The sequence below is a fragment of the Symsagittifera roscoffensis genome, chromosome 2 (genome assembly GCF_963678635.1).
Source record: "Symsagittifera roscoffensis chromosome 2, txSymRosc1.1, whole genome shotgun sequence".
NCBI lineage: Eukaryota > Metazoa > Xenacoelomorpha > Acoela > Convolutidae > Symsagittifera > Symsagittifera roscoffensis.
The window spans coordinates 9,331,298-9,349,896 of record NC_087063.1 but is presented as its reverse complement, the minus strand read 5'-3'; the positions used below and the strand labels follow the sequence as shown (position 1 = coordinate 9,349,896).

General features: G+C 34.2%; 1 protein-coding gene across 2 annotated transcripts; it reads right to left on the bottom strand.

The window, feature by feature from the left end:
* Positions 1–5,100: 5,100 nt before the first annotated feature.
* LOC134840466 (uncharacterized) lies at positions 5,101–18,218 on the bottom strand. 2 transcript variants are annotated; one of them, XM_063856274.1, is made up of 8 exons: positions 18,132–18,218; positions 17,164–17,346; positions 13,732–13,975; positions 13,352–13,420; positions 6,908–6,944; positions 6,801–6,828; positions 6,210–6,344; positions 5,101–5,412 (listed from the first exon to the last, which is right to left on the bottom strand). In XM_063856274.1, the coding sequence occupies exons 2-8, from the start codon at positions 17,332–17,334 to the stop codon at positions 5,185–5,187; spliced, it is 912 nt and encodes a 303-aa protein (XP_063712344.1). In that variant the 5' UTR covers positions 17,335–17,346; positions 18,132–18,218; the 3' UTR covers positions 5,101–5,184. The 2 variants fall into 2 exon arrangements, with proteins under 2 accessions (XP_063712344.1, XP_063712343.1); XM_063856273.1 differs by having other exon boundaries at positions 18,112–18,212.
* Positions 18,219–18,599: the final 381 nt, after the last annotated feature.

Genomic DNA, 18,599 nt, shown 5'->3' with positions numbered 1-18,599 from the left:
TTACCATTTGTGGATCAACAGCTAGTTCAACCTCAAAATTGCCAACAATTGAACTTTACTAGCAAACGTTTTACTGAGAAATCGATCTCATATACTGCCGTATTTCAATTGTTGCAAGATATTGATTCCAATTAATGATTTTGTTCGCTGATATGTGACGCTGTGTTTTGATATTGAATACTGACGAATCGCAATTATTGGTTGATTCTAATCCCAAATAAAACTTTACCTCGGTGATGTGTGTTGTTTGTTGTGTTTTGATCTCAAATGATGACAAATCTCAAAAGTTGCATGATACTGATCCCAAATAAGGATTTATCTCAGTGATTTGTGGTGTTGTGTTTTGATCTCAAATACCGACAAATCTCAAATGATGCATGAGGCGAATCCCAAATAATGATTTTATTCGGTGATGTGTGGTGTTGCTTTTTGATCTAAAACACTGATGAATCTCAATTAATGGTTGATTTTTCTCCTAAGTAAAACTTTTACTCGACAATTTGTGGTGTTGTATTTCCAAAACTATGATCCTAGAAACTGCTTGCTAGAAAGCTCATCTCAAATACTAGAAGTTACCAACCAATGATTATTTAAACAATGATTTGGGATTTTTTTCGTAGATCCAGCTGGCACTGGCTAAGTCCTTGCTATTAAATTCCGCTTCTGCTAGATAACTGTTCTTTTTTAAAATTGTTCATACACAGGAACTGGTTTAGCTCAGTGTATTATACTAACTTGCGTAATCCGCTTACAGCTTGCAAAATCTGCTTATATATCCAGAATCAAAACATTATTTAGTTTTATTTGATTGTTACTCGATCCCCGAAAAAAATATTTGCTGACAAAACTTATGCTACAAGTATTTGGACGCGGGATGCACGGAAAAAGTTGTTAGTGGAATCCACTTATATTTTGAAAAATAATTCAAAAATTGTTTCTGAATTCCACCGACCTAGAGACAGTAAATACCAAATTAAGCGCCCATCCAAAGAGCAGTTTGGCCTCGTAACGCTCCAACCCAAATCAAAAAAATTAGGTTGAATAATGGATAAAGTAATTGAAAAAAAACAAGAAAAAAGTGGTTTTTGTTTCATCTTCTCATACTCTATGTAAACTACAAAAAAATGTATTCAGCGTCTGATATCATTTAAAAAAACTGAGTTGCCACAATTCACTTTGAAACGATTGAATTCGCCACTTACGCAGGCTATACGAAGTCATTATATTAGGCGTTAATTATCCCAAAATTGACAAAATTAGCAGTTTTCAACTTCCCAAAGTTCTCAAAAAGTAAATCAATGGTAAAATTTGTTTAATTTGAGCTCCCGGAAGAATGATACTTTAATTTGGTTTTTTTTTAAGTTTCAACCGAGAGCCGGAAAGCTTACCCGAACTAAAATTTTGTCTCCCCCACAAAATTTTTTAAACCCTTTTCACAGGTGGGAGGTGGTTAACGTAGGGGGATGGGTAAACTGAGAAAGGGGTCATTTGGGGGATAGGGTAAAATGAGTAAAGTGGGTAAAACCTTGGGGTAATCAAAACGGATGGGCATTCAACGGAAATTTCGTGAAATTAGTGTAAGTATAAAGTAAAGTTGCACCTCGAGGTTAGCCTGAAAAGCTTATGATAATCGTCGGCGGCATCTCCGTTGAACTAAAAATCATTTCCACGAAATTGGGTGTGGCTGTAACATGACGCAGTTTGACAAAACCATGATTGCAATCAGTTGAAATTAATTTTGGTCCACATAAGAGGGAAAGTGGGATGTAAATTGGGAAGAAGTTACAAAAATTTATCGAAAAATAGAAAAAAAAACATAAAAAATTGTGAAAGGAAAAATTTGACAAGATAACCATTTTTTAGCCAAAGAAAATCTCAATTTTACAATTTTCTAATAAAACAGTAAACCTAAAACACATGCCACTTTGTGAAAACACTGCACTGGGTTAAAAATATCAGACAAACTTTAGAAAAAAAATTTTAAAAATCCATTGTAATCGATTAAAATCAACTAAATTTGATTATTTTAAATTGTCAAAAGAATAGATTATAATCCGTTTTTAATCAATAATAATCAATTATTATTGATTTTCTAAAAAGAATGGATTATATTCCATTTTTAGTCGAATAAAAAGAATTTTATTAGAGTCTGACACTGAAAACAAAAATATAATCGATTAATATTCATGAAATTTTATTGCAGGTTGTTAACACATTTAAGAAAACTTAATAAAAAATTTGTTTTTTTTTGCACCCCAAATATAGAAATTGTATTTTTTTTTTGCATTTGAATGGTCCGATTAATATTAAGGCTAAATATTTTGAGCAGTTTCGATCCTGAAGAAAATATGTGTGAAATATAGCCAAGGCCTCTGCCGTTCGAAGGCTGCCAGTTTTATAGGTGGGTCTTAAATTGTCCAACTGGCCAGCTAATTTTAATCAACAAGCTAATTTTAATCGTGAAAAGGTGCTTGACATATATGCCCATGGTACTGTTAAATGCTAATCTGGTCATTTTGCTTAGTTTTCAATTTTTTGTTTTGAATGCAATTGAATTCCAGGGGCGGGTTTTGAGAGTTGCGGACGCTCTTCCTTCAGGGATTTGAAGCTGAACTGTTTCATTGGAAGTCAAAACCAGAATGTGTCAGAAAACATTAAAACTATTGAGACAACTGACATAGGATAACCCATTTGAATCATAGAAACATGAAAAACTGCTTCTCGTTTTTTTTTCAAATTCAAAAATTCTTTCAGTCTGAAACAATCGGAATGAAATCATGAGCAGGCTTTCAAATTACCGTGAAATCTTGAAAATACCTATGAAGAATATCAAAAAGTTTATGTACAATTTTAAAAGATTTTGCATTAATCTTGCAAGATCTCGCAATGAACTTGCAAGATCTTGTATAGAGCAACCATGCGACATAAACATGACCAACACTGCTTGTATCAGGGCGAAGCCCTGAATGTTTCGACTGCCTTTTAAGGTTTATGGAGCAGCAGTAATAACATTAAAAAAATTAAATGAAATAAAATAAAACGAAATTTTTTTTTTCTAAAAATTGAAATTTTTTAATGAAAATCATTCCCCCACACGCCATATAAAGTACAAAAGAATAGATTTCGCTCCTAGTAACAAATCAATTATGGCAAATAAGCTTCGTTCAACCAATTTGGAACGATTTATAAGACGGATTAAATCTCCGCTTACGCGTTAATAGCGCGAATTACATCGCGCGTTAATTGTCCCAAATGGGTCAAATTTGCCAAAATAGCAAACTTTAAACCTTCATAACTTTATGAAAAATAATCACAGGTGAAATATTTTTTCAAATTTAAGCTCAGGACAACAATACCTTTTGAATGATATAAAAAAAATTCCGTCAAAAATGGCTAGTTAAAAAGTCGAAATTTGTCTGAAGAAAAAAAACCCACCCCGTGCACAAATATTCCGTTACTTTCGTATCGAAAGTTGGAACAAAAACAGCAACCATAAATATGAAAAATGCGAACAACATTCATGCAACACAGCCACACCTTCGCAAGATTAGTTTTGATATAAAATGAAATTTTCTGCTAAAATTGTTAGCAATGCGAAGACGACAATTTAGCAAACCATGGAAAAGGAATCGAGATTTTTGTAACTCATGCACACAAAGCTTTTTGTTCCGACTTTCGATACGAAAGTAACGGAATATTTGTGCTCGGGGTGGGTTTTTTTTTCTTCAGACAAATTTCGACTTTTTAACTAGCCATTTTTGACGGAATTTTTTTTTATCATTCAAAAGGTATTGTTGTCCTGAGCTTAAATTTGAAAAAATAATTCACCTGTGATTATTTTTTGTAAAGTTATGAAGGTTTAAAATTTGCTATTTTAGCAATTTTGACCAATTAGGGACAATTAACGCGCGATGTAATTCGCGCTATTAACGCGTAAGCGGAGTTTTAATCCGTCTTAAAACCGTTCCAAGTTGGTTGAAAGAAGCTTATTTGCTATGATTGATTTGTTACAAGGAGCTAAATTTATTTTTTGTACTTTATATGGCGTGTGGGGGGATGATTTTCATAAAAAATTTCAAATTTTAGAAGAAAAAAAATTTTCATTTTATTTTATTACATTTAATTTTTTGATGTTATTACTGCTCCATAAAACCTTAAAAGGCAGTCGGAACATTCAAGGCTTCGCCCTGATACGAGCAGTCTTGTTAATTCCTTGTTATTAAATTTTATAGATTTTATGGAGACAGCTCATGAAAATCCAACGTAATTTTTTTATCTATAGAATTTTATCTATAGAATATAACTTAATTGCGATAAATTGAGTAGTTTTGATTAATTTTACCACCAGAAAGCTGTTTTTGAACTTAAATCAATATTCGTATTTTCAAAAAAGTCTCCAATCGGTTGCAAAACTCTGTCTAAAAAGCAATCAGAAATTAAAAATTGTTATATGGACAATTTTGACTCATTTCTCAGAACTAGACAATTATTGCAGAATAACCTCAACCTGGTTTCTACCACTACAGAAAAGGAAAGAGTTTTCAGATATTTTTCAAGTTTCTCTGAATCCGATATTCCATCGGGTTGGATTGACCTAGTGACCGGCCCTTACAAATTTTTTTTTCACTTAGTTCTTCTTTTTTTTGTGGTTTTTTGCCCATAAAACTCTTCTTAGTCGCCAGTTTTGTTTAAGATTGATATGTTTTGAATTTTTGAGCATAAATTGCATAAAAAAACATAATATACAATTGTATGTGGTACCTGATTTTGCGTGCAAAACAGAAAAGTAGAGAAAACCAAAGTACACCCGAATACAAAAGAGTTGCCGGAACAATAAGTTTTTTAATCAGTTTTGTATGTTCTCGCTACATGTAATTTCTTCGTTCAAAATGTAGAAATTATTTTCTAACTCGTCCTATTTAGAAACTCTAAAACTCTCGGCACAAAAAGTCCGATGGACATTTCAAAATGATTTTAGTGAAACGAGAGTTTCCAAGAGGATAATTTTATAAGGATTTGTTTTTTCTCATAGAAATTTCTTTAGAAAAACTGTCTTGAGGTAAATGGTTTGCACGTGTTAACTAAACCAAAAGTATTCCAAGTATATTTTGATTTCATTGTTATGCTTCTAGATAATTCACGTGATTCCACACGTATAACCTAGCAGTTTGCTCACGCCGGAATTTAGACTGATTTTCCGAGCCAAGTCTTGGCTTCGAACAGGAGCGAGTAGTCGGGCACATGGACTTTCTCGTATGCCTCAAAACTTCTCTCGCCTTTGCTTCTAGAACATTCTGCACAGAAGCACTTGTCTTCAGGGTAGACACAGCTGAACAAGTTGTCCCACAGTTTAATGAAGAAACCACAATGGTATGGTTTGTTCATGAGTGATTTCGCATGGTGACAATAGTGCTGAAAAATGCAAAAGAAAGTACTTGCTATCATTTTACAACTGCCTCGCAAAAAAGCGAAATACATAAATCAAAACAAAGTTGAGCGTGAAATTAAGGGGGTCGAATCCTTGAAAGGGGAACGTCCAATCCTTCCCCCAAATCCGCACCTGAGCGTGAAGAAAAAAAAAGAAAAAGTAATCGATCTGATTTTTATTTGAGCAGCCAATGGCCATTCCTAGAAAGAACACCTAAGCTATGACTTAATTACCTCGTGTTAAATCGAAAAATATATACGGGTTTCAAAAACTAAGAACTCAAAAAACATAAATAGCAACATGAATAACTTTACTAAGTTGTAAGCACTGATTTGTATCGCTTTGAAAATGGATGGGAAAAAGGAGGGTTTTTAGTAGGGTGTTTTATTACAATGATTTCATTCCAAAAAAGGGTTCTTTTCTGTTATGCGGCCCAAAGTTTACCAAAACTTCGGGATCAATTAAACATTCTCCCCTACCCCCCCCCTCCCAAAGCCGTTGGGGGGGGGGGGTGTTAATTTGGTCCTAAATCAGAATCGAGCATTTTACATGCAGCGCTTAGCAAATTTAATGCGAAATAAATTCTGGGGTGGAAGATTTTAACTGGAGGATGTTAACTTGATTCAAACTTTGAATGGGCCAATATGTTTAGAATTGAACTACAGGTTTCCTTCGCATTTGTTAATTTCATCCAATCAGAATCAAGCATTATGATCAAATTTTCAAAATAGACTAAAGCCAATTTTGGGCCATATAACAGAAAAGACCCAAAAAATATTACCTGGAATGAGGTGTTGATGTATTTGTTGTGGGCGGAGAGACAGTCTAACTCGTGGCCCGAGTGGAGGTACACTCCGTAGAAGTAGAAACACACTGCATACGTCACAAACAGAAGGTCCAGATTTACCGGCATCAGCTACAGAAATTAAGCCAGAGTTTCAGTTCAGTTGTTCATTCTATTTAAAAAATTTTTTTTTGATTTTTGATTTTTTTTCGAAGTAGTGCAGTTAACGTTTGACATCAATTTTATGGAAATTTTGAATGACTTGAAGCTACTTGAACTTTTAAGTTCACAGTCAATTTCGCTGATTGCATCTTGCAGTTAAGCCATGTTTTTAGCCATCTTAAAATCTAGCAGTCTAGCTGTCCAGTAAATATAAAATTCAAGTTGATCTTAGTTTTTTAAACTGGCTTTTTATAAGCTCGTTATCTATCGGAACCAACAAGTTTCTGGCAGTTTTTGATTCTAACTGAGTTTTCAAACGAGTTTAATGATAACTGACCTTTCTCATTATAATTGAGCTTCTCAGAGCTTTGTTGACTATAACTGCGTCTTTATATTTTTTTGAAGTTTGAGATTGTAGGCACTTACCACAGGAATTAGAAGAACTGGAAGTGACCTAAACAAATTTTGAGTTTAATTTTCAAGAAGTTTGTTGCTTGAAGATGATTAATTCAAATGTGTGGTAAATCACTGACCTCACGAACTGGTCAATCCATTCATCTGCGATCACGGCTAAAAAAACAAAAGGTGACAGTATTTTACCACCGTTTACCCTTAAAAAGCATTTTAAACAGCTAAAATATCCAAGTTGTTTCGTTTCAAATTTACTGGCAATATATTTCGTTTATTGCAATTTTTAGTAACATCGACTTTCGAATTCATCTTTTTGACTGACTGAAAAACTTAAAAAATGACTGACAAAATTTTTCGAATTCAAGGAAAGTTTCGCTCGCCGATAAGTTTGGGAAATGAAAATTAGCAGAAAAAGAGAAAAAATCAATTCAATAAGGGCAATAAATTTACGAAAACTTGCCGAAACCGCAGGATTTGCAGATATTTATACACAAGATTATAGCGGATATTTTAAAGACATTAAAGACTATATATATCTAAACGGTGAAAAATACAGACCTAAAACACCATTCGCAATTTTCTAGGATGGCCCTTTTACATCTTAGAAAAATTAACTATCCTATACGCAATGTTTAACTTTATAGGATTTCTTTTTTTCACTTTAAAAGGAATCTATAACACATGCGCTATACAAACACAAGTAAATAGAAAAGCAAGTGTAGCACGCATACTATTTGCAGGATTTTTTGGAATTTCTTCTTCATCAAAAAACAAAATTCTTCTAGACGCACAAATAAAAGAATATAATAAAAAAAAACGACAAGACAGAACATGTACGACGAAGAACATAATAACATAGAAGTAACACCTACCGCACCACAGTTGCCACCCCTACCACATAACCATCCATTATCCTTAGTCCCACGTAATTTCCGAAACCTAGCAATAACACATAACCCAAATTTTAGACCAAATATATCACAAAGTCCCATACAACTTATAATGACACATCATTCACAAGATGATAATACATATGAATAAATTATAGAACAACCCCATATCACCGCTTTTCAGTCTCAAAATAATCATTTTTTTAGCCCACGATGGGCCGACAACTTTGATCCCTACACCGCTCAAATTCCCACGCAACCAACCTCCACACTCCAATCCCAATAATCCCACTTTTTGCTTTCCCACCACCCGATTTCCCAAGTATTAATGTATCATCAAGCACGAATTCGGATACTAACTCGGATATTTCAGTTTTATACTCCATCTCACAACTTAATAACTCTAATATAGAAACCCCTGACGAATTTGCAGACTCCGAACTATCTATATCCAATAGTTTTCAAACCAACTCCTCAGTTTTTTCAAAACCCCCTTTTCAACCAATCCCACTAAATAATTCACTCCCATCCGTTTCCACTCCTTCTTATGCTTCGCAAACACCCCAAGCTACTCTCCATTTCATTCCGATCAATCATCTAATAATTCTCCAGATACCCCCCAAATTTCCCAGGAACTCGATAATTTTTTCACCATACAGCAACAGTTAATACACCCTAACATCCTCACCATACATCAAATTTCATCCACAATAGAATCCTCAAACCCACCTACTCCTACACCCTCCTCAGCTTACACTGCATCATTAGCACAATCATCCACATCCACCAAAACATCGAATAGCACTCACCGAGCTTATCGCACTTTTAAACGAAAATTCCCGAATCACCCATTCCCGACCAAACCCGGAACAGCCTGCGAATATATTAATCATCCACAACACACAAACACTAAGGATTTTCTAGCAATCACCTTACCCTCATTCCCACAATATACATTAAACACGCCTAACGACACTAACGACACACGTAGTTTTGTAGATGAACATGTTTTAATGCCCACACTTCACTGGACAGCATATTACCATTTTACTAATCCCCTTTGCCTGCCACTATCTAGTACTCATGACGATATAGAAAAGAATAAAGATATGCTATATAGACTCACCGCAACACTAACACCTAGACAATTTATTTTTATAGGATATAAAAAATTACTAAAAACATTCACTGCACCTCGTGCTAACGAATTTACAATAGAATATTACGACTATAATATCATCCGAACTAATCAAGACCAATTTCTAGATGACGACCGCTTCGCTAACCCACAACTAACAGAAAAATTTTTCATCAAAACGTCATATGTATTCACACTTAATTTTTTTGATAGAAAATATGATCACATCATTTCTGAAGCACTAAATGATATTCAAGCTTACGAAAGTTTTCAAGACAAATTTCAGTTAGTTTTCAAGACAAATTTCAGTTATTTCAGTTATTTTCACTTCTTTGCACCACATGAACGCAATTTGCACTGTTCACACGACATTATGTTACGCACTAAACAGACTCATACATATACATACTATCGCTTCATACAAAATCATTTTGATTTACATACTCCATCGAGACAACCACACCATCGTTTTCAGTTTCTTAACTCGAAGTACACTTCACCATTTTTTCATAATTTCACCTATTGCATCAAGGATACTAACCTCCACGGCATCCTCCGCAATTATGACCCAGTAACACAAATGTATATATTTTGTCTCATCACGAAGACCTTTAACGCCGAAGAATCCAGACCCTTCCTTATCCCACATAAATTTATCCAGCCTATAGAAATCCCAATATTAGAATTTATTCACAATACTAAATATAATCCCAAAATATATAACCTCATTCAAAACACACCTTATGAGTTTGCAGTAGGCACCGAAGAACTAAAAACCATTAAAGCACTTCAATTGCTTTGGCCACTGCTTCAAACTAAAAACATCATTCGCATACTAGCAAAATTACTAACAACATCGGACATGATACACGACATCTTCCCCCACGGCTTTTTCCCAGACGATTAACAGGTAAGTATAATTTAAAAATTTTCTTAACTAATAAATTTAAATTAGTACTAACCATTCTTTATTCATGTTTCTTTCACATTTCTAGTCTTCATACCACGATCATCTGCAAAAAAAAACAGAAAAGAAAAATAAAAAATAAACTAATTCTTCTAAACTTCATTAATATTTTGCACAAGATAATATATTAAAATTAATACCAAATGTAGTAAATTAGTTTATAAATTGTTTCCCCATAAAGCGGTAAATTTAATTACGATGAAAATTTATAACTTTAAATTTCCCCCAACAAAAAGCAGTAAATTTGAAGTTCTATGTAATAAATTGATAAAATGAAAATGCAGTACTAACCTTTTGATTTTTTCATTCACTGGCACAAGAATTCTATCCAAACTCGCACAGCTCGCCCACGAAGAATTGTTTAAATAATGATTTTAAGTTTCAAGTTTTCACACTCAACAACTCTAACACACCATAACAAGTTTCAAACTTTCCTTTAACCCGGTTGGAAAGGAATTATATACTAAACCAAACTAACCAACGCAGCTTACTAAACACCACAAATCATAAAATAACAGCATGACTAGGAAAGAAAACCAACGGTACCCAAACCGGATTAACCCAGTTTAAAACTGGATAATTTATTCTTTTGAAGACTATTATAAAGTCTAAGAAAAAAATAATAAAACAGAAAAAAGTCGCAAGACAAACCCATAACAAAAACAATTTGATTTTTGAAAAAAGGACACAACCAAAGAAACAAAAAAAAGACCAACATAAACCCAACATAAAACGTTATCACATAACAGGACCTCTCAAAGAAACCGCACGAAATCATACTCCCACTCCTGGCCTAACCCACCAGAGAGGACGTCCTGAGCATGCTCTATAGCCGGCCTAACCCACCGCGCTACATCCACGCTTTGTGACCACACTTCTATTTTTAATAAGAGGTGCTCAAGGGTGAGTAACTCTTCAAAATAACCGAACTAAAACAAAAAAGCTTTTGTGAAAACAACTAACTAAATTCATGATTAAAAAACCGAACTAATAAAATTTTATAAAATGTAAATCATACCTTGCAGTATATAGATTGACACACAACAACAAAGACAAACATCCAAAGACAAATGATTCCATCACACTCGAACAAGAATGGCTAACCACAACCGATATGCCGTCCACAATCACAACTCAAAGGATTTAGAGTACGACTTGACTTCGCAGAAAAGGACTTCATTGAACTAGACCAATGACCACCTCGATGTTCAAGTAAACGTACAGATCCGAGTTACGAGGCATCCCTTCCACACACGATTTCCATGCCATTCCCAGACGAGGTTGAACACAAAACAAGTTCTCTACATAATACAGAAAAACCGGTCATAGCAAACCATTTTGAAATCAGATTGATTTCATTGGGGAACACAGTCGAATAAAAAATTTTGAAAGATTATACCTTCCTGAATTTTATTAACTGTTCATGATTAGCACTTTTTTATTTAACTCAAGTAATGAACATAGCCAACAGACAAGTGGAAAAGAGTCAAGTAATGCAAGGAAACAGAAGAAGATTGCTCAAAAAATCAAATTACTTTCAAGATGAGGCCAAATTGTGCATTTTGTGAATTGTAAGCGAACTCCGCAACAAAGACGCTCCATTTGTTCTTCATTGGTTTTTTAATTTTATTTGATCATTCCGACGATTTTGAGCATTTTTGAAGACTTGTCTCTGGGATCCAGAAACATACAGACAGAAAATTGTGCGTCAATCCAGTGCACAGTTTGGCCTCGAAATGTTTAGAAAAAATTCAACTTCCAAATTTCAGAAAAATATATAGGCCCTGAAATTTCCTTGAGTTTCAAGAACATTTCATGATTGGCATCTTTTTGATGAAATTATCCCATCTTGAGAAAACTGGATCAATAAGTATTTTTTGATATAACCTATTTTCGAAACTAGAAGTTAATCACGTTTTTTGTGATCTATACACTTTTGCTGTTCAATAGTGGAAATTTGTCTTCCTTATTGCAAAATGAATGAACTGATCTTAAGAAGAAATCAAAAGTCAAACCGCAAAAAATCAAACTTTAGTGTGAAAAATCTAAGAAAAAAGCTGCTCGGAATGAACAAAGTTTTCCTGAAAAAACAATACCGAGATCTATATAAGTGTCTTTACTACGTTCAGTGACTTTTAACAAGCTGGGAATTCTAAAAAATTAAACCCAATTTCGAAACGAATTATTTTTTGTCCCACCAGGGCTTAGGTCACATTGAAAATTAGCAATAAAAAATTGAAAAAAAAGCAGCGATCATCATTGATGTCTTGTCGATGTTCATTGCCACAATAGCAAAATGTATCGTTAGATTACTGCTAATTTGGCTAATTTTCAGCGATGAAACTGCTCTCTCTAATTACGAAAAAGTAAATGCCCGGATTGAAATCCCACTTAGTCATCGCTTTTTTTGTAGGATCCCAACGGTGATTCATGTATAGTTCAGAGTTTTTTGCATATGTAAACTTGCAATATTTCAGAGCTATTTCAGAAATAATTCCGTAGAAAATCAGCGCTAAGACTTGAGAAATTTTAGTAGCTGTCAATTGAGAGTGTGATTTGATAAACCCTATAACTTCAGTATATCCAAGGGTTCGAGGCGAGGAGTTAGCATACATGTCCAATAAGCTGATCGTTTCGGGATCATATCATGGTATTTCACTATTTTTGCTCAAGAACTTGAATTGAACTCAAAAATGCATTAATATGTATCAATGCAATCTATATTTCTTAGAGCATTTCAAGACTTTCTTCTTTAATGATATTCATATTGAAATTAATTAAAGAAATCTATAGTGTCCGTATTTGCACAGATAATAATTTTTGGTTATTTTGCGTTAATTTTTTTTGTTGTTAGTGATTTTATTCTTCTAGTGGTATCGAGTGAATTGTCCAATTCTTGTTTTGAAAAGAAATGGTTCACTTTGACATTTTCATGTTCTTGTCTGATTACTTTAGATAGTAATTTCAGCAGCTCGTATACGTGTACTGCTAATTTGGCTAATTTTCAGCGATGAAACTGCTCTCTCCAATTACGAAAAAGTAATTGCCCGGGTTGAAGTCCCAACGTTAATTATCGCTTTTTCTGTAGTATCCCAGTGATCGCTGTTTTCCAGCGGTGATTCATATATAGTTCAGAGTTTTTTGCATAGCTAAACTTGCAATATTTCAGAGCTACTTCAGTAATAATTCCGTAGAAAATCAGCGCTAAGACTTGAGATATTTTAGTAGCTGTCAATTGAGAGTTTGAATTGATAAACCGTATATTTTCGGTATATCGAAGGGTTCGAGGCGAGTAGTTAGCATACATGTCCAATAAGGTGATGGTTTCGGGATCAAACCACGGTATTTCGCTATTTTTGCTCAACAACCTGAATTGAACTCAAAAATGCATTAATATGTATCAATTCAATCTGTATTTCTTAGAGCATTTTAAGACCTTCCTGGAAAAAAACTCAAACTGTTCTTCTACACCTAAATAAAAGTATTTGATTTTCGTAAAAGCAATGGTTCAAGGGCTCAAACTCAAAATGCCTTTTGATGGCGAGGAACTAAAAAAAGCCTAACAACTCACCGAATGGAGATGGATTGTAAAACACGTGGTGATGTTTGTGGTGCTTCCAGAACGGAAAGCTCACATGACCTAAAACAAATTCAGAAATCGCAAGAAGTAAATTTTAACTGAAAATTGCATTCAAGTATTTAAAATTGCGAAACGAAGAAAGTATCCAGTTCAAACATAGCGCTTTTCCTCGGGATTTCGATTAGTTTTTCTTACTCTTTTTAAACTTGGTTTTGAAGTACGAATTGTTCCATTTTTCAGGCCATGATTAGACTCTTAAAAACCTTAATAAATGAAGCAATTGGAGTGATTGAGTAATAAACAAAATCATAAAATCAAACATAACAAAGAAACTTAATAACTCAATACTTTAACTATGAGTAGATATTTACCCAATCTATGATAGGCGAACTCGTAGAAATCGGAGCCGATCCACACGACAAACAGGCTGAACAGATGATAGCCGAGTGAAAAATCCCACCACCCACAGAAGCCCTGAGTGAGGGAGGGGGAGGTGGAGCCTGTAGCACTGAGGTAAATGGAGAGGGAGGGGAAGATGGTCGAGCAGCAGAGTCCTTTCAGCATCTGTACAATTTCATCACGCACTTTTTCCACAGACGGGTAGGCGGGGTTGGACTGAAACATCAGGTTTCTTGTTAACAGTAAAATACTTAGGAGGGGGGGGGTGTTGAAAGGAACTCCCTTCCCCTTTTCAGTCTGGTTGTCAATTTTTTTTTGAACGAATTAGTCTCACTAAAAGTGTTTTACTAATCCTAACATCAATAGGTTTTAAATGATCTTATCAAAAATGGCTAGTTTGAAGGGCAGCTATTAAAAGAGAGAAAAAGGTGGACAACACTTTTAAAAAGTAAAATGTATCCGCCAAATTTCATGAGCATGTTTTTGTCAACTAAACTGCGTGAATTTTTTTTGGTGCCTTCAAAATAACGTAAAATTTCACACCAAATTTGACCCCCCTGTTAACTATCACTGTTCTGTCTTAATAAAACGTTCTCTTGGCAAGTTTCAATTTTTCAACTAGCCATTTTTGGTAGGCCCATCTGGAAGCCATTGCTTTTTGGAACCCCATTTTTCTAAGATAGTTTACTTGTGATTGTTTTTTGAAAAATTTGCTGATTTGAAGATTGCCAGTTTAGCAAAATTTGGATAATGAAGGTGTTATATTTTTGACTATTAACGCACACGCGGGGTTTTAATTTGGCTCAGAAACTGTTTAAATTGAATTGAGGCATGCTAGTTGTTCCGACTGACAGAATTGTACGACTTTTGAAGAAGGTGTTACTTAATTCAGTTTGGTTTTTTTTACTAATTGTGTATGACGAAAGTTGGTATTACTTTCTGAAAAGTATTTTTACCAGAGCACAAATAAAAAGTTCTGTGACCTTTTTTTAAATAAAATTATGAGGTTTGAAATTGCTAATTTGTCAACTTCATCCCATTGTATTTGCGTATTTGACTGAAGCTTGTAGAGCTTTCTCAAAGGTATTTTTTCTCGGAGCTCGATTAATAAGCACAGTGATTTTTTTTCATAGAACTATGGGGCTCAAAAACTGCTAATTTAGCCAATTTGACAAGTATGAGAAGTCATATCCATTCCTTTGCACACTTTATAAGGTGGCATGATAAAATGAAGAAATCAATCAATTACTTATGAATTTTCGTCCATGCAAGATTGTCCATCCATTTGGCATCATCCAAGATTAACGCGAACAAAAACCGCCGTAAAATTAAAGCGTAAAATAAATAAGCTTGAATTTGAACAAGACGGCTCGTGTCAAGGCGAAGCCCTGATTGTTCGGTTGCCCTTTACTATGGTGGCTTTTCAAATCCAAAAAATAATTATAAAAGTGCAAAAAAATTGAATAAATTCTAATTTTTGTAGTTTGATTCCTCAATTTTGTCCCCACACACGCTATGTTAAGTAACAATAGAAGAATTTTGCGTCTGGTAACATTCTATAAAGAGCAAGTTATTTTTTTTCTGTTCAATTTTGAGTAATTCAGTTATCCGCCGACACTTGAATTGGACGAAATATAATGCGCATTCATTATCCCAATTTGAATTATAGTTGTCAAATGTGTCAAAATTGACCGGTTTTGTTTTTAGAACAAATGGTACCAGGTAAGTTTTTTCTTTTATTCTTTGAATATCGACATTTTTCCAATGATATAAAAAAACTTGGCCAAAAAAGCTAGTTAAAACGTCGAAGCAAAAATTATTTGGGGGCGCAAACATTCCGTCACTTTCTTTGAAAATTGAAACAAACTCTTTTTTTTCAGAACTAAGGACATTAAGGGTTAAGGACTTTCTAGTTTAATTTGGGTCTGAATTTGCCAGTTTTAACTTTAAGTAACAGTTTAAGTAACGGAATAATTGTGCTCGGGTGGGTTTTTTTCTTCAGACGAATTTCGACTTTCTAACTAGCCATTTTTGGCGGATTTTTTTAACCATCATTCAAAAGTTATTGTTGTCCTGAGCTTTAACTTGAAAAAATATTTCACCTGTGATAATTTTTCGTTAAGTTATGGGCCTTTAAAGATTGTCATTAAGGCCAATTCGGGACAATTAACGCGCGATATATTTTGCGCTAATAACGCGTAAGCAGAGACTTAATCCGCATTAAAAATCGTTCCAATTTAGTTGAAGTAATTGCCATAATTGAGTTGTTACTAGGAGCGAAATTTATCACTTTGTGCGTTATATGGCGTGTGGGGGGGATGATTTTCAGAAAAAATCCCAATTTTTTTTCTTTTTACTGCCTTACATTTTTTTTGATGTTATTACTGCTTCATAGACCTTAAAAGGCAGTCGGAACATTCAAGGCTTTGCCCTGATACGCGCAGTCTTGTTTTATTTTGCTTTTTAGAAAAAAAGTGGACACTCCTATGCGAGACTTAGAGTAGAGCAGATGATTAGAGTGGAATTTTGAGACCGCAAGTAAACTGGCAAATTCTTGATAACATAAAATGATTTTCATTAGGTAGCTATGATCCTTTCCTTTCCGTTAAATCTTGACTAGAAACCTAATTAATTATTAAATATTGCCCAAAATGATACTTACAAACAGGCACTTAAGGGAGCACAAATCTGAACCTGCCCTTAAATCGTAAAGCGTAATTCGTTGTTATATGTTGTCTGAGAAGAAAAGTTCTGTTTTGTTTTGTCCAAAATTCAGACCTTGCAATGCCTGCACGTTAAGCCTCTAGAAGGTTAAAGATGTCAAAAACTGCGCTTTATATCCCGTACCCAAAGGATTTTCTGTGCAAGATCTGAAATTTTTTATTCCTACATAAAATGAGTCTCAGATCTGAAACTCTTTATTTCAGATCTTGATAAGAATTTAGAAATTTCAGATCTGAAATAACCAAGAAAAACTAAATTTCAGATCTGAAATAGATTTTTTCCGATCTGAAATAACCAAGAAATTTTTTTTTCAGATTTGATACAAGATCTGAAATAACCAATCCATAAAGTACTCAAGCGTTAATTAAACATTTTACTGCCTATTTCAGATCTGAAACTTAGATCTGAAAAAGGTTATTTCAGATCTGTTTTAGAAAAATTACTGAACGGATTCGAGCCGAATAACTTCGTTCCGCATAGTTTGTATCATTTTATATTGTGTTATTGAAAAAAACAGGGGTACAATTTCCGTCCGTATACAGATTTTTATTATTTCAATTTTGGGTAAAAAAGGTATGAGCTTTAGAATCAATAGGCTGTATTCTAAAGAATCTAATTAGAAGATAAGAACTTAAGTATCTGGGTCATAAGATAATTTAGCCTTGACCTTTAAGATATACCTTGCATCGCCACTTCTCGTAGGTCACATTGGATGGCCAATAGAGCCAGTAGAACACTAGGCCAGAACTGAACATGATGAAGACCAGGGCTGCCGAAGTGACCACTAACCAGATCTGCAATAAACGGAAGGGACCAGTCCCGTCGAAATAAGACACCAACTCACACAGCATACTGACAGCAGTCTAGTTCAATTGAGAGGGGGCTCTTTTCCAGTAGTAGCAAAGATCTTGAAAAACTTATTTGAAAAATGAAACGAGAGCTCATTTCCCATCATAGTCCGAGCCAACCAACTGAAAAATCAAAAAATTTCCAACAGTTTTTTCTGTTTTCTGGCGGTTCTTCTAATTGCCGGAGAAAGATGCTCGGTAGAAGCAATGAATTTTTCTTAGTTTTCAACTCAAGCGACGTTAACCACAAAAAAGCTGGTTAAAACTAACTCAATTTCCAGGAAAGTTTTTTAAAAAAATTTACATAAAAAAAACCTTAAGTTCAATTAATCTGAAAAGATGCTAATTTCTGAAAACAACTACAACATATGGGTACTAGAATGTGTTCTGCTAATGCAGAAAAAAAATAAACAAAAACAGAACTGATTGAACCCTTTAAAAGGGTACCGTGTAAAGATTAGATATGTCATTTGAAAAAGCAAAAAACTTTGCAACATCTGAAAATGCCCTACTAGGGCAAACAACCAACTTTTTTCAAAAAGTAGGACAAAGATCCGATTTCTACCGTTCACTTACAATATCGGGTAGTAGTACAAAATTAGAGTCGACCTACCGGCGACCTTAAACCGAGATTCAACCAAATTGGAATCGCATAATTGAAATATTTTTTGTTTGAAGTTCTAGATTCATTCTATTAAATAGCTAAGTTCAGGTATTTGCCCTAGACCCCCCTTGTACGAAAAATAACAGAGTTTTCTTGGATATTGATTTTAATAAAACCTGGAAAAGAGTTTGGAGACCAATCGATAATAAGTTTTATTTTGCGCTCGCGGTTTATTTTAGAAAATTATTATTTGAGCAAACAATCGAGCGCTCAGAGGTCACACAATTCAAATGCATGACGAAATCACTTTTGTACCCTAAGTTTAGCTTGACCTATAACAAAATGCTTTTAACTTCTCATCAATTAGAAAGTATGGAGCCAAATAACTTCAACAAAATCAGGTTTCAATCCAAAATAATTATTTCCAAATTACAGGTGGAAAACTACAAAAAAAATTGAGGAAAGCTGAGACGGATGTAGTCTTCAATCACAGTAAAAAAAGGAGATCAATTTTTCGGTCCGTTTTTGGTTCGATCGTTACGAGGCCGCGAGGGTACGCCGGTTGGGGGAAGACTCCTTCTTCTAAGAATCTGCATTTGGACCAATCGAAATTTCCCGCATTTGGAACTATTTCAAGAGGCCAAAATGCGTTTTCAGCCACTTT

Coding starts and splice junctions, on each gene's coding strand:
- LOC134840466 (XM_063856274.1), bottom strand. CDS start 17,334: ATGCTGTGTGAGTTGGTGTCTTATTTCGACGGGACTGGTCCCTTCCGT. Junction 13,976..17,163: donor ACGAGAAGTGGCGATGCAAG/GTATATCTTAAA, acceptor CTGATGTTTCAG/TCCAACCCCGCCTACCCGTC. Junction 6,345..6,800: donor CAGTTCTTCTAATTCCTGTG/GTAAGTGCCTAC, acceptor TAATTTCTGTAG/CTGATGCCGGTAAATCTGGA.